Source organism: Chiloscyllium punctatum, chromosome 45 (genome assembly GCF_047496795.1).
Source record: "Chiloscyllium punctatum isolate Juve2018m chromosome 45, sChiPun1.3, whole genome shotgun sequence".
Classification (NCBI taxonomy): domain Eukaryota; kingdom Metazoa; phylum Chordata; class Chondrichthyes; order Orectolobiformes; family Hemiscylliidae; genus Chiloscyllium; species Chiloscyllium punctatum.
The window spans coordinates 34443739-34460460 of NC_092783.1; the positions used below are offsets into that span (position 1 = coordinate 34443739).

A 16722-nucleotide genomic window follows, 5' to 3' on the forward strand; every position below is an offset into this window, starting at 1 on the left:
TGCTCGTTGGATGCTGCCTGAACTGCTGTGCTCTTCCAGCACCACTAATCTAGTAGTTGCTTTCCAGCATCTGCAGTCATTATTTTTACCTCATTGATTTCTGGAATGACCATGGCCCAGTTGTTGATCAATTTAGCCAGACAGTCCTGAATGACGTGTGACTAAACCCCTGACTGAAATCCGTACAGCTCCCCGATTGTGTTTTTGCACAGTCCCCGATTGGCTCCACTGGCCTTATAGAGCTAACTGTGACCTACGACCCAAACTATAGGGAGGTACAGACCACCTGACAGCACCCCAACCAGATTCTTGCCACTGCCTTCTGATAACTGGGAGTGGGACTTTCTGGGATCTCAGTTAGAGTAGGACATGTTGTGTTGGATAGCATAGAAGACAGATTTAATAAGATCTAAATCAGATATGATGAAAAAAAATACAAAATTAGATATCCAAATTGAGGCTGCCTTCGTAAAAGGGATGATTTTCGGAGCAACTTACCAGGAGTGTTTCCAATTACAAATGGTATAAGACATGCAGGTAAGAACAAATTCTTTCCATTGGTTGGGCCAAGTGACAGAAACATTTTATATGTAAGGGATTTAGGATGGAGATTGGGCAAAAGTTGATTTTATACAATTTTGAGAGGTTGCACTTGCATTAGCTAATGCCTGAAGCAGAAATGAGACAAAATTATGTTTGAAGAAAAAAAAGTATGAAGAGAAGTGGAAACTGAACACATTTATGGAATTAGAAGTATATCTAACATGGAGGATTAACTTTCAAAATAGAAATGTATCCCATAAGGGCTTCTTCCCAATGGACACTTTCTAAGCACATGAAGTGACTGAACTTGACAATGCACCAGTGATTTAGTTATAGGAAAGATCACAACTCTAGCTTTGTTTATTTCTTTTTGTATACGATTAAGCAAACTCCTGCTTTTAAATTTGTTTTCTGGCATTCTTCTGTTTCCACACGTATTCCTGTATCAAATCCATTTGAAACAAATATTGTTGCATTTGCAGAAACCGAAATTTTCTGAAAAATAAATTGACTTTTGAAGTTGCAATAGCCAGGGAATTCCAGAACGAAGGTTTCAGCCAAGTATTTGCATTCCACTGTAAGAATAATGATGCAGGAAGGTTTCTTGTCGATTCCTGGTCAATTCTAAAATGCCAAACCATGAAGACTAGATGCAGTGACACAAAAGTAGAAAAATGGAAAGATGTTGATGCAGACTCAAGCAAACCTTACACTTGACTCAGTTCTCAGCACTTCCATGAATTTGGATAAAGTTGGTTCAGGATTCAGGATTTGCATTAACTTATATTTGATTATGTACTTCCTTCTTAGTATTAGCAATATGCCAATAAAATGAAGCAAATAATACCAGATCAGCCACACATTTTATATCATCACTAACCATTAAAATTCCTCCTCAATAATTTGCAGCCTTGCTCATACCAAAACTAAAATGATGAAAGTTCATCAACCTGAAGTGTTAAATTGTGGATGCTCGAAATCTTAAAGACAAACACCAAATGCTGGAGAAACCCAAAGTCTCTCAGCATCTGTGTAGAGAAAAACAGAGTTTGATATGACTCTTCATCAGAATTGGGAGCTGAAATATTAACTCAGTTTCACTCTCACATGACCATTGCATTTTTCAGAGTATTGTTATTTTATGTTAAATCAATAAAGAACAGTTTGGACTTGCAAGATCCCTCTCTACACCATTCACCATCTAAATTAGAAATCCATTGTTTTTCCTTCAGTTTTACTAGATCAAAATCCTGGAATTCCCTCCCAACAGCATTTTGATCTGTCTGCAACACATGGGCTGCAGAATTACAAGAAGGCAGCTCACCCACCTTAAGGGCAACTTGAGACAAACAATCAATGCTGGTCCAGACAGCAATGCCCATAGCTCACGAGCGAATAAAAAAAAACGCCAGCTTTCTAATGCAAGGTGTGCAGCTTCAAACATTAACTCTGTTTCTCTCTCCCTACATGCTGGCAGGCCTGCTAAGTGTTTCCAGTACTTCTGACATTTATTTCAGCTTAAGGCCAGTATGTGAATGCACATCATTTCTAACAGTAAAGTCTCAAATCTAAAACAGCATATGGGTCTGACCTCAAATGCTAAAGCATAAGACCCTTGGCTGAACCTGGATATGAAGTATTTTAATATCCATTCCTTATTTCATAAGCATTATTTTTGATCAAATACACAACAACAGTTTGAACTGAAATTCTTGCAGATCTTATGCAGTTCACCCCTTTCTCTGACCTTTATAAGAATATAACTCATCAGTCATTCTTTTGAGATAAACAACCTGGTTATCATTTCTAAAAGGCATCATGGAATATAAATCTAATAAAAATTTGCAAAATCATGACAGTGCACCTAATTATTTATTTACATGCAAGGAAAGTAAGTCAGCATTCAATATAAATGCCAAGTCAAAAGCTGATATAAAATTGACTTCAAAATCTGATATGACTGATACAGTATGAAGTAGGTTAAGGCAAAGCTGTTCAGCTTCTCAAATGTTGTATCTCGAGGCAGTCACTGAATCATGTCACACAGAATTTTAAACACTCTGATAGGAGTGCATATTATCTCCATTATTATTCACGTAGGCACAAACCTAAAAATGATCTCGCATTACTCTTTTTGAGCATTTTTTTTTCTCTTTCATGCCAAAAGACCCTTTCTTTTGTCATTCTTCCACCTCTACCTCTAAGGCATGAAGTTCCCTACAGACACTTTGCTGTGATTTATGAGATCCACTGTAGGGTGTTTCATTATGAAACAACGCTTCATAATGCTGCAGTGTTCTATTTTTCAACTCTTAATTATTTGACCAATTTTTGATCCTGCAGTGTCTCACATCACCTGATTTCTCTCAACTTCTGGTTGAATCTCTAAATCATGATCTCCTCCATACATCATCTTTAATTAAACTTTTAATGTTATGCACAAGTTCACAAAAAAAGGCTCCCGCCTCTTATCATTGATGGGTCTATTTTTAGTTACCTTTCACATTATGAGCAAAATGCCATTTTCTCTGACGCTCATAAACATCTCACTATCTGTATTGCCCAAGACCATCAAAAGAAGAAAAATTGATACTCTTGTCACATCACTCTTCAACATTTCAGCAGAATACAAGACAAAGCTATCTACCCAGATCTGTTTGTCATCTCCAGGCTAAAATGTAACCCTGCTCATACTTTAATCTAAAAAGATGACTGTTTCTCACCTTGAGAGTCAAAGGCTGACTTTTAAATGCAAGAGAAAAAAATCACCTTTGTCTTTTACAACAAACGGAAAAATGCCAGAGAAACACTGGTTTGGCAGCAGCTGAATGGAGACAGAAAGAGATAATGTTCCTGTCTGATATGACTGTTTTTCAGAACACCAAGTTGAGTTCTTCAGAATTTGAAGTTCTGAAGACGACTCCCACTGGTCTCAAAATATTAAGTTGGTTTCTCTCTCCACAAATACTAACAGACCTGAATTTTTTCAGCATTTTCAGGTATTGTTTCAGATTGCCAGCATCTACACTATTTTGCTTTTGAGTTTCATTGACTGTCACTTCTTCTCTGCATGCTCACTTGAAATTCTGCTGTTCTTTCTAATGATAATTCAGTTTTAATCTTTCAACTTGTCCATCTTCATTGCTTTCTATTTTCCTCTTCGTGTTCGATGAAACATTTGCCAAAATTTTCATGGGCACACATCTCCTTCCTTAGTGACACTCTGGCTCAGCTGTACCTTCACAGATTCCAACTGAAGTTCCATCTGTCATGTTTCGAACCCACCCAAGATCACAGGTATCTCTGGGACATACAACCTTTCTCCACTGCTACATGCATCCTCTCAACCTCTCTCTCTCTCACCATCAGCATCATTTCACATTATCTCAAAGCTGTCCTGGTCCCCAGTTCAATTCCATTCTTCATCTCATTACCCCAACAACTTTTTCTCTTCCTTTCACGTGGTAAGAAAGGTAAGCTTCATTAACTTAAGGTTACCAATGCACTTCTGGACCCTTCCACCCCTCCCCCTGACTCCAACTCCATCCTTTCATCTAATCCCATTTCTTGCTATGGATTTATTATCGCTCTGACCTACTCTCTCTGGATGCTGAATGATACAGTTCTGAAGATGACATATTGGATTTGAAATGTTAACTCTGTTTCTCTCTCAACAGATGCTGACAGACCTGCTGAGTTTCTCCAGCATTTTATGTGCATGTTTCAGATTCCCAGCATTCATAGTATTTTTCTTTTACTTCTCGCTTTCTTCAGCAGTGCTTCTTTCCATTCCCGATAGTATCCACATCATTGTTATTTCAGACCTTCTCTCAATTGTTCATGCATCTAAACCTATTCAGTGTTCAGTGTTTAAAGTTTGGAAAAAAAGTCAAAATCATTTTCTGTAATTCATTATTGCCTTTGATCTCAGACTGTGGAGGTTCCTACTTTGGTTCTTCATTCTTCATTAAAATCAAAGTCCAGACTCATTAAATTGTTAATAATATCTTGCCTATTCACACGTAGTTCAGTAATGTTCTCTGCAATGGACCTTAACACTTCACTTTGATTATAGAGTATATTAAGAAACAGTCTTACATTCACTGCCAGTGAATTTCCATGTTAAATCCTGCCTATTTCCCTGGTGTTGTCCACTTTCTTGTCATCAATTGGCAGCAACTCTGTGATACTGATAATGGCCACTTTAGAATCACTTCCCACCCAACCGCAGTTATAGAAGATGGTTAGGGAAAATGGGGACAAGTCTGGCAAGTTACTGTATCTGGGTGGGTAGTGAGGGGCCACTTCTTTCATGGGCATCCTACCCAATTGGTTTTTTTTAAATTTAGTCATGAAACAATATTGCATGGCAAGGGGCAGTGTTTAGATTCTCTCTTTTTGAAGTTGGCTATTATCTGGCATTTGTGTGGTGCAAATGTTACTTCACAGTCAGAGCCTGGATATCGTCCAGGTCATGCTGCATTTGGATATGGTGATGTCTAAGGCATCACAGATGGTACAGAACATTGTGCAATCATCCGTGAACATCCTACCATATTGCCTCAGTCCCTGATTTTTGCAAACAAGACACTATGTGCCTTTGGGGTCACCCTTTACCCTCTCCCCATCTTTGTCCATCCAACTCCAAGGCTTTCTTTCCTGGTCCGATGAGACATTTCCAGCCTTACCTGCATTTTGTGTCCAAGCACCTTGTTCCATGCGAGTAGGTGTATTCCCATTTCTCCTGTCACTAGAGAGCCAATGGTTAATTAGACGTCTGACAGCTCTGGGAGGCAATAACTTTTCTCAAGATGGAGGTGGAAGGCATAACAATCTAATTAACCATCTGAGGATTAAACGTTGCGGATCAGCTATTGGGAGCAAGGGTGTGGTTTTAAATGGCAGAATGGGAAACCCATTATTCAAAAGTCCCAACTCTGAATTTGGATCAATGAGTTAATGTGCATTGAATCAACCCCCATAGAGGTTCAAAAGGAAAAGTCTGCAATTGAAAGGAAATCTCAATATTTTAGAAGAACAAAGTCAGGTCCCAAGAAGACAAGTGGGTATATCACCAGCCCAGTGTGTCTCCCTCCACTCTTTTAACAGTGATCATTCGATGTAATATTTGCAATCCCATCTGCAAATGAAATATCACCAATGCAGAAGCCACCAAATGAAATGTCACCAACCCAGAGGATGAACAACTAATCTCCTTGCTGAGCACTTATCCAGTGAAACGAAGAGTATATCCACGAAAGAAACTTAAGGAGGCTGATATTCAGCTATGGAGTTAGAGAGTGACATTAAACACTTTTGGTTCTCAGTTCTTCTACCAGAGCCCACACATCTGAATGCTCTGCTCTGTTCAAGATAGTGAAGTTGACATGTGCTGGGTGGAGGTTCAGTGGTGCTTACACCATTCCCCTCTTAAACTATTATCAGCAACATCCAGAAGGAACTAGCCATAGAGATCATGACTCTGAAATTCCTTGGCAGGTTTTATGGCTCAATTAGTCAATTAGCTTCTTTGATTTATGTTATTACTAATCAAACCAGACTACCACTGTCAGATTTGATCACCAACACACCTTGGAAAACTTAGTTAAATGTTATTTGGAGTAAGAATTCCTTCTTGTTAAATGTCACAAAAAAAACAAACATAAGAGGAGGGTAATGCACACAAAAATTAGCCATGGGATTGCAAGGCTGATTGCTCTGATGTTGGTAGCATGCAATCTCTGTGCGGCTTAGCAGTTTGACTGATAGTAATGTGTAGACCATTGCTAAATGCTTTTCTAAAGAAGGATATACCTTAGGACAGTGCTCAAGTTCAGGCTAGCTGCATTTGAAGCCCTCTCATGGCCGCAGTAAAGGGTTGGCTGTAGTTAGGGGGGAGGCATTCTGAGCAGAAAGAACTGATTCTTGGTAACACACAGCAGAGAGTGTGCTCCAAGATTCTCTGACGCATCACAGGAGATCGTGATGCCAGGGGAGAATACACATCCTCTAACCACAACGGGTCAAACAATCTGTCAGGATGCAATGGGTGTAGATGGTTATCACTATGGCTTGGAGTTGAGACTGTGGTGCTGGAAAAGCACATCAGGTCAGGCAGCATTTGAGGAGCAGGAGAATAGATGTTTCGGACATAAGTCCTTCATCAGGAATAGAGCCCTGAGGACCTGGTTACATTGCTACAATAAGACTGGTCTAAAGTTACTAAAAAAAACCTTCAAATTTCATATTCTTTCAACTTACCTCCCATATGGTTCAATTCACTATTCCCCCATTATTAACCTACCAACAATTTCGATCAAATCAGGACACCTACACAATGTGCATTGCTACGCCTCACCCATTGAGCGCTGTTGCAAATGTCATGGACACATTGTACAGTCTAAGTTATTCAGCTCTTCAATCATGACAGCCACGTCACTCAAAACACATTGGATTGCACTCAGACTTTCCTAGGAAGATTGAAGCATGGAACATCGCAGGATCAGTTACTAGGCTGTGTTTAGTGATGCTCGCGAACAACCAGGATATATGAGCCATCATCAGTTCCTAGGAGTTGGAGTATGTTAAAAGTAGCAGCTATAGGGTTTCCTTAATGGTCCTCCATCAACTGAAGTGCCTTGCCAGCTGACAGCCAGTGGCATTCCCCAAGGATGAGGTTTTCTCTGTGGATTTCAAGACCACACAAATATGCTCACATATGAACTACATGCACTGATCTCAACAGAAACAACCCTCATGACAGACATAGATAGGGTGAATAGCAAAAGGTATTTTTCCTAACATCTAGCAGTCCAAAACTAAAGACCATAGATTTAAGGTGAGAGGCGAGAGATTTTAAAAAGGACCTGAAGGGTAACTTTTTCAGGCAAAAGGGTGGTGCATGTATGGAAGGTTTTAGAGGGATATAGGCCAAATGATGGCAAATGGGACAAGGTCAGATTAGAATATCTGGTCTGTGCAGAGTCTCTTTCTGTGCTGTAAGACTCTATGACTCATGAACCCTCAGCCTTGGATATCCACCATGTTTGTGGGGTAGCTCCTGAGCTAGAAGAAGAAACAGCAATCAGTCGCCAGTACAATGACAATGAGTGAAGTAGAGCACAATGTGCTTGCTCTGCTGCTCCAGATGGCACCCATTTGTTTCTAAATGAGATTTACCCACATCTTGATCTTGGTTCTGATGTTCTGACAGATGAATGTACGGTCAGTGTTGCCACTGGGTCGTGGGTGACGGGTTGGCCAGAGAATAGGGTGTGATGTTCCTCTTTGTCCTTCAAGTTGTTTGCATGGATAATTGTACTGAAAGTCTTCAACATTTTATCAATATCACAATTTTCTGTAATAGGTTTCCAGAGATTAATCCCCAGTGACTGTGTCTCAAATGTCTTGGAGTTCCTTACACTGAAAAGCCAGAGATAAATTATCAGCATTTAAAGAACAGCCATGACGTTGCAGGAGGGAAGTCATTGGACTATGTAATGTTGAAGACAGTCAGTGCAAGAACTCATTCCTGTGGGAGCCTGTTGTTTATGCATAGGTAGCTGCTTTGATTTCAAATATGCACATGAAATTGTTAGTTGACAATCATGAATTTGATTGTTTTAGGATTTGTACACACCAGATTATATTAGAGAATTTCAGCAGCATGCCTGTGTGCCACACTGTGTCACAGGCACTGGACAGTCAAAAGCATATCCCTGTCTCCAGGTCTTTCTGGAAGCCAGTCTTAATACATGAGATCAGTGTCAGTGAGGATGGTGAGGCCATTGTGGCTTCTAGAGGGTTCAGTCTGTTTATCAGGAGGCATTCCAGGACTTTAGTTATTGAAAGCATGATGAGAGAGCAAGCCAGTGAAGCTGGCAGCCAGTATCTTGGATTGATGCTCGACGTTTAGAATGATACGTTGACACGAATATCAGTAAATAGTTTCATTGGCCACTTCTTCTCCTGCAATGCAATATTCTGCGGTCTTGAGTGTAATTCCCATTAATGACTTCTGCTTGGCCTGACTTGGTTCTTATCAGAGTGCTGTCCACTTGCTCTTTTTTGAAGTCTATTTGATTTGGGGCTATCTTAAGCTGGAGAAGATCTATTTTTACCATCTGCTTATATCATTTGCTGGCCAACCTGATAGGCATATTGGAAATGTTTGTAAAGTGATAGAATCAGAGTTGACTTTGGTCTGCTGGTGTCGTTATTGCTCACCATTCTGAGGCAGTGTAGAAGCTGCCATGCCTTTTGGTCACTGCACAATGCTCGAGTTGGGATCTCTGCACATGGCTGTCATTGGCCTGCAGCCATACAGCACACAGAGGATCATAGATGCAGCTCAAAGGGTAACATTGCACACAGGTTTTTCAGCAAAGGACTCAGATGATGACTTTAATGGTAAAGCTTACAGATAAAGACTATTGACATACACAACGAAACAAGAGGGCCATTGGCTGACCCACCAGATAACATGTAGTCACTGTCAGGTACACGCAGATGTCTGACACCAAATCGATGAGGGCTTTGTAAAGAACTTGAAGTCTATTCTTTTCTGAGTGGTGATTCACTACTATCAAAATACCTGCAGGCCTAACCATGCTGCGAAGTTAATGATTGATAATGCAGCTTCCACTGCAAAACAAGCAGAAGCTAACCAATGTCTACGTGCTGCAGTGAAATGTCAGAATGAAGGCATGTGAGCTCAGCTTGCTGTCACTGCAATTATTGCCTACCCCAGCCTTGACAGAGCCAAATGCATGAAAACCCATTGCCATAATGACTGGCAGTTGACACTCTCACTATTCCTCACCAAGGTTGGGTTTGAAGATTTGTTCTCTGAAGATCTTGACTGGATATTACCTCCTAAATGAGTATCAAATTCCCATCCTCTGCCATATTGCCACTGCTCAGAATTGCTGGAGTAGTCCCATTTCCAGATTCCTGACTATTTCTAGGATTTCCAATTTTCAGGAAGGACTTCCAAAAGTGCTGGCTGTATCTGGTCATCAACTCATACACAGTTGTCCCCAAAATGGAATGAATGTCCTAGACCTCCACATTTTTCATGGTCAGGTTACATTTTTAAGGAATCACATATCGTGGTACCTCTGGCATAAAAAGAATGAACCTTTTGAAAGTTTAGTTCACAAGGCTATTTTTATGTGCACCCTATTCCAGATTATGCAGCCCACCATATATCCCCCATGCCCTCTATAGTAGTGTATGTAACTCTATCCTCTCCAAAGGCCTTACATGCCCCAATGCCAAACTATGCTCCATCACCCAACAGCCTCTCATGTTTCCTCATGCTTCTATGCCAACCAATGATCAGTTAGTGATAATATGATGTATTATAAAAGGCTAACAATAAACACCGTCACTCATTCATTATGTTAAAAAGGTCTTCTACTTCAGGGAACTAAAAGTCTCAATCATTGTAACCCTTTAAAGTATCGACAACAGAAACTGCAAGCACCTGAAATTTCTTAAATCTTTTGTAAACACATATTGTGTAATTGACAGCAAAGATCAGACAGCCAGATCAAACAGAGTTCTCTGGGAATCATGAGTTTCAACAGAAGATGACAAAGAGATGTCAGGGCTCTCAGCGAGACAGCGGCATGGTGGCTCGGTGCTTAGTACTCCTGCCTCTCAGTGCCAAGGACCCGGATTTGATTCCAGTCTCGTGCGACTGTGTGGAGTCTGCACATTCTCCCAGTGTCTGTGTGGGTTTCCTCCAGGTGCTCTGGTTTCCTCCCACAATCCAAACATGTGCAGGTTAGGTGAATTGTCATGCTATATTGCCCATAGTGTTCAGGGATGAGAAGGTTAGCTGTATTTATCAGGGGTAAATGTAGGGGAATGGATCTGGGTGGGTTACTCTTCAGAAGGTCAGTGTAGACTTGTTGGGCCAAAATGGTCTGCTTCCACACTGTTCGGGTTCAATGATTCTGTGAATGCCTAATGAGAAACCGTAACATTTTCCTGCCTCTGCCCTGATCAATTTCTGATTTAATATGTCTAGTGTTTGTTTTAACATTCCAATTAACAACACAGGCAGCTAATTAGCAAAAATATCCTTTTGGACTGGGCCATGATTAAACCTACGCATGCTATTTTCTAACTAACCTTTTGACATACATTGCCATTGTTTGCACGTGCTTAATCTAGATCTTGTTTAATGAATATTACATACACAAACCTAAACCATGGATATGCTGTATCTCCCTCTTTGGTAGGAAGGCCCTTGATGGCCTTCTGCTTTGCAAAACGTCAAGGCCTTTATGTGGGAAATTAATTCCCATTAATGGCCTCATCCCACTGCTGCTGCTCATAACCCAGTGATGATGGGGCTGAGGGGGAATTCACCATGCAGCAGCATAACAAACAAACCAATGTGAGGTTGCCTGCGTGCTCACTCTTGGCCCTTCCACAAAAAGGTGCTTATTGCCTGGCTGATGTACCAGGCATCAGGAGGGCAGTGGCTGTTCAGAGTGACCTACTACCTTTGCTAGCAAACCCCACCATCATGACAGCCATCCCACAATCACTGATGTCCAAGATGTAGTGACAAATGAGTGGACATTGCAGCCTTTTCTCTCTATTGGCATTGCTGTTTCATAGAGCTGATACTCTCTTATTGATCAGCAGTTATTGACAAGTTTTCACCAATCCCTACAGTACTTGATCCATGGGATATCCAACTACTGGCCTGCCAAGTGCCTGTTTGGAACAAGATGTAGCATGGCTTCTTTAAAAAAGAGAGTTAATAAGGGTGTTCTCACTGGCTGTCCAGCAGGCAACCAATGCCATAAGATTCCATCCATTAATCTACCATAAGAATATCTTCCTCAAATATTCTTTCAATATGACAGGAGCCACAGAAGCAAATTGGAACTGCAACTAGCTATTAACATTTGTATTCATCTTTTATTGTATTGCTATGACTATTGAGACATCAGACAATTTGCTTGGTTAAAGTTGTGGAACTGTATTTTTTAAATACATCTTTGTCAATTAAACTGAATAAAAATTTCAATTGTTAGACCACCACATAGAACTGGGTTGTCTTAAAAGCTATAGCTCCAGATTTCCAATCTTATTTTTTGTATCACCTTCAGCACAACATATCAAGGAACAAAAATACAAGTACCCTGTTCTCACTATTTTCACATTTAATTGCAGTAACAAGCTGTAGAACCATACATCCCCTCTTCATTTTTGACAAAATTCTAAGTCAACCACTTAATTGTTTTCTAAGACTTAATATCAAACCTTCTTTCCCTTTTAATATTTCAATAGATAAATCTTTTATTGTCCATGGGAGTATAGATTGTATTTATTGAAACATTGAGAAACTTTGTTTATATCATTGAGCTGCTGATATACCATGTGTGTTTCCAAGTCAACAATAGTATTAAAAAGTCAAGATGGACAGTTATGATTATTTTGCAGTACATGCAAATGATTAATTCAAGTTTCAACATTTTGGCATTTCCTTTGCTTATTATATACAATCCAAGAAAGTAGGACATACACTCCACTTTATGAAACAATAGGTTCTTCCCAAATGTCTGTCACCTTTTAATATAGTGCAAGACAGAAGACATGAGTGCGCTCAGGTCAAATTAATTAACTCTCTATTGCCTCACAAAACTAATTGCAGTTTTGATTTTGCAGATATTTATCAAGTGGTAGAGCTATTACACAACAGCAGTCAACTTCCACTTAGTGCGGTTCCATCTGAAACAAAGTCCATTAGTGACAGATTAATGTTGGTTCTATTTCAGAGCATTACACAATCAATATTTGTGACCGAGAAATTTGTGGTTGGCACTACAAACCCTACCACGTGATCAGCAAAAGGACTCCATACAATGACTTGATCAATGAATCTTCCTCAAATATTCTTTCAATATTGAGATTCAATAACAACACTAAACATGCACACAAGTCAACTTTCAGTGTTACCAATGGATGAGATGAAGGCTAAATCGTCTATTCTACCATTAGCATTTTCTATTCGTTTTGCCCAAGTGTAGCAGCTCCATTTAAGATATTTTCAATCACTATAACTCAAAACGTAGTGAACGATGTTTATTAAAGCTGTGAGTATTTCTAGAAGCTCTTCACATTAAATCTTATACCATCCATACAGCTAAATCACAAAGAAAACGGTCTTGATCATTTCATGTCAAATATCATTTTCTATATTAAATTTAAGTTGATTCGTCAACAGTAAAACAGAAACCACATCTTACAGTTAAAGTAATCAAAATTAATGCTATCATTTCACATGGAAGGCTTACCTTAAAGAGACGTAAAATGTTGGCAACCATTATGGATACGGAACTTGCTGAAGCACCGATAACTGCCACCACTCGTTCTGGCTTAGTAATGATTGGTGGTCCTCCGCTCATGCACTTTACATCAGTGCTGTCTTTCTCAATCAGAGCTTGCACAAATGTCAATGATTGCTCCAAGGCGTGGGTGTCTCTGGAACAGGTATCTAGGATCCGAGCTCCAAGCGTGATATTGGGAAGTAGTTCTTGATCATTGTTGATCCTATCTAAGGCAAATAGCATTGCTTCCAGCCTGTGTATTCCTTTCTCTTTTTTCAGTTCTCCACAGTTAGCACCAGACCCACCCCGAGAATGCACGGGAAAAAGTCCCCCCAGAGCAATGTCCCCATCAATTCTTATGGAATTTACATGAGGACGTGAAGTTGCCTTCGGCTTTCCAATAACTGGGTCAAGCCAGTGAAAGCTAGACAGAAACAAAAGTAAAGACAAATGTTCAGACCAAAAATAGAGGTTTCTTTTACGTGCCATGTCCTACTGAATAATCATTTCTGACATCAGATTGCCAGAAAAATACTATCTTGAAGTAGTTGTGCTGTTCACCGTTGACTATGCAATTATTTGGAAACCTCTTCCAAAACGCAAGGCAGACAGGAATCTCTCATAAAGCATGTCAAACAACATCAGTGGAGTTGAAGTATGTGTACTTATTTCTTGCTGCATATTTTATAAAGCTGTACACATTGTTGAGGTTTGTGGTTTTCATTTGTGAATTTTTAAACTTAGCAAACGTCTTTGTGCAGTGTTTATTGCAGTTCTTTTAGTTTATTGTTGTATTTCTGATTTGCATCAAATGAGTAGAAATTCTCCTGAGATAGGGAAACTGGTTATCTGCTTCCTGAACAAAAGGTTATTAGCCCTTTTGTTGCCACTGAAATAGATCCAAGAGCCAGAAATAGGAGTAGTCATCAATTACCAGATTCAAAAGCAAACATTCCTAAGAGAGAGAGAGAGAAAAAAAAGTCAAGGATCTTATGAAGTATCATTTTAAACAACAGAAATATTGTTTTCCTACAGTTACATAAAATCATGAACTTATTTTGCAGGGTATGATGCTAGAATTACTATATAACTTTGTGACTCAACTACAACTTTTTTTATTACAGGTACCATTTTGTAAACTAGATTAACCATTTCAATCACCAAAAACAGAAAAAGGAAAAACGGAGTTGCATTTTCGCAGTGCCTTTCACAAACTCAGCATCCAAGACTGCTTACAGCCAGCTAAACAGTTCTATTATGAAGTCAATTCAGTCTTATGGGTAATTTATTTTCAACTTCTTTATTTTGCTTTGGTGACACAATTCAAACACGTGTTCACATACAGATCCAGAATAAAATATACAAAGACAATCACTGAACTCAGCAAAACTTTAACTTTTCGCTGTCACTATGGAATTTGAAAACTTTCAAAAAAAATCAGGAGAAAAAAAGTATTTTTAATAGAAAATGAATGAAAAATCTTTAACAAATAACAGAACTGCCCATAAAAAATAATTTGGATTTCCTCAAATGCTGTTGATTAATTAATAACTAGATTCTTAAGTTAAAGCAGATAGATAATTAGTCTGAAAAATCTTATCTGCAATCTTCAACTCACAACAAATTCCAAATTTTGAAATGATTAAAGTATTTTATTTGAATGTGATTTTATTGTTGGTGTCTTTTGTTTCCAGTTTTCCCATCTGTGAAAATCCTTTAATTTGATTGACTATTCACTCTGTGAGTACTCAGTTAAGACCATTTAAATCATATCACTGAATAGCATTAAGGTGAGACTCTCAGATTCTCAGCAAGATTTACGTTGAAGTCAGTGGTAAGTGCCTGTGCTTCATTGCTTACTGTAAACTGGCCAGAAAACAGTCCATGATAGATCATTGAAATGTATTAAACCATTAATTTAAAACAAAATGCAAGCTCCAATAATTCATTCCACACTAAGTAATGGAGGTCATTCTATAAAAGACATGTTCTACTTCGAGGTAATTAAGAACATCTTCATTGAAATTAATAAGTGTTATGTCATTCCCCATTGTCATGGTACTGCTTACTAAAATTGCATACATAAAACTTTTTATCTTAATAAAATTTCTGTAATCCACACAAATAGCAAAAATAGAATTGTTAGTAATATGAATACTAAATTCAGAGTTTTAGATATTTTCAGTAGGCATTGGTTTAAATAACTCAATTTATCAAATTAAAATAGATTTAGATGCCCAAAAACTCTGCAATTTTCTTTGAGTGTATCTGGTCCTATGTTCTTTTTTATCTTCCTTGCCAATGTGTAGGCCTCCAAGGTTCATCAGCAGTAGTGACTTCTGCAATCAGAAGTCAATGCATCCACACAATGATCACCATACACAGACCTTCCAAATAGTTGAATGGCCACATAACTGCACAGCTTAGAGGGAACATTGACCTGGATCAGTGCAATATTATACTATTGAAAACCATCATTATGTCACCATGTTTTGATACTCTTTTTAAAAGAAAAAATATGTAGAGGGGGGATTAGGTTCAAATCTAATTGATGTCAAACATCAAGTCAACAGCCAGCATCTGTTTAACAGACTGTATTAATTTGTTGAATTAATCAGCAAAAGATTTTCAGTGATTTTATTTTACAATTTTGGACAATCATCAGTTTCGACCTTTCCCTTTTGGACCACTTTCCTGTTCAAATGCCAATCAGCCACTGGGAAAAACAACTCCTTTTTTTTGTGAGTAACCCAGCTCTCTCTTCTTACATTAAAAATAAACACACCAATTTCATAATTTTCTTAATTGACCAAATAATTCCCACTAGGAACAGGGTAACAAAAACATGAACAAAAAAAAAAGGAAAAGCCAGAGAAGGGACTGACTCAATATGGAATTGGTATGGGAGACAATGCACTCCAGCTCCTGCAGTGCCCACCTATCTCAATACAGTTTAAAGGTAAATGATAGACACCTTCTCCAAGGAGACCTGGGTACCAATATGGCCATGGAAAAGACGCAGCGATTATAACAATAGCCAGAAGCTGCCATAGCCAGCTGCCTGGACCTGTTGACAGAAACTTGAGCAAAGGTGCTCATGAGGAGGTCATCCAACTTGCACACCAGGTATCCAAAGATCAGGAATCTGAGGCTGAGTGCAACAGAAAAGACAATTAAAACAGGGGTGCATCCCTGTACAAACAATATATACATGGTACAGAGACCTCCACAAGCCTGCACAATAAGCAGATGGACTAAAACTGCATGAACCACCTTAACCTACAATTGTAAGTGACCATTGCATGCGACACCTTTCACGGCCAGGTCCCAAAAGAAAGCAGGAGAACCCCCATATAGACAGCCCTCTTCTGAAGAGCACAGCTTTGTTATATTTTAAAATCAACCTCTTTCAAACATGCTATTGCATACTGTATGACAGGGCTCAAACAAAAACCTTCTGGCCCACAGGTATGGATACTACCACTGTGCCATAAGAATTCTAAGACCACAGGAGTCTCAACAAATCCTGCTAACTAGAGGCTGCACAACAGTAAAGGGAAGGGAAGGCAAGGAAAGAGAGAGCAGATAAATCAAAATGAAATTGGAAGTGTATATACTGTACCCAGTCCCCTCCTCTCTTTAAAGGCATTGAGTGTGTACAACCCAGCTCTTTTAGTAAAACCACCAAATCACCTGTGTCACTATGTTAACTAACGAATTATAAGCACTGCCTAGCAGTGAAGTGGAGGGAGCTCTTATATACAAAGTCCAATGAACATCTTTTTTTTATTCATTCATAGGACACAAGCATCTCAGGTTGGGTCAA

The 16722-nt window shown here is 39.1% G+C and overlaps 1 protein-coding gene across 2 annotated transcripts in view; it reads right to left on the bottom strand.

The window, feature by feature from the left end:
- The window catches only part of LOC140467272 (metabotropic glutamate receptor 4-like), a 1248646-nt gene that overhangs the window by 1163874 nt on the left and 68050 nt on the right, over nt 1-16722 (bottom strand). For both annotated transcript variants that reach the window (XM_072563525.1, XM_072563524.1), the window contains exon 2: nt 12864-13851. In XM_072563525.1, the coding sequence (XP_072419626.1) occupies nt 12864-13385 (522 nt within the window). In that variant the 5' untranslated portion in view covers nt 13386-13851. The remainder of the gene's footprint in view (nt 1-12863; nt 13852-16722) is intronic.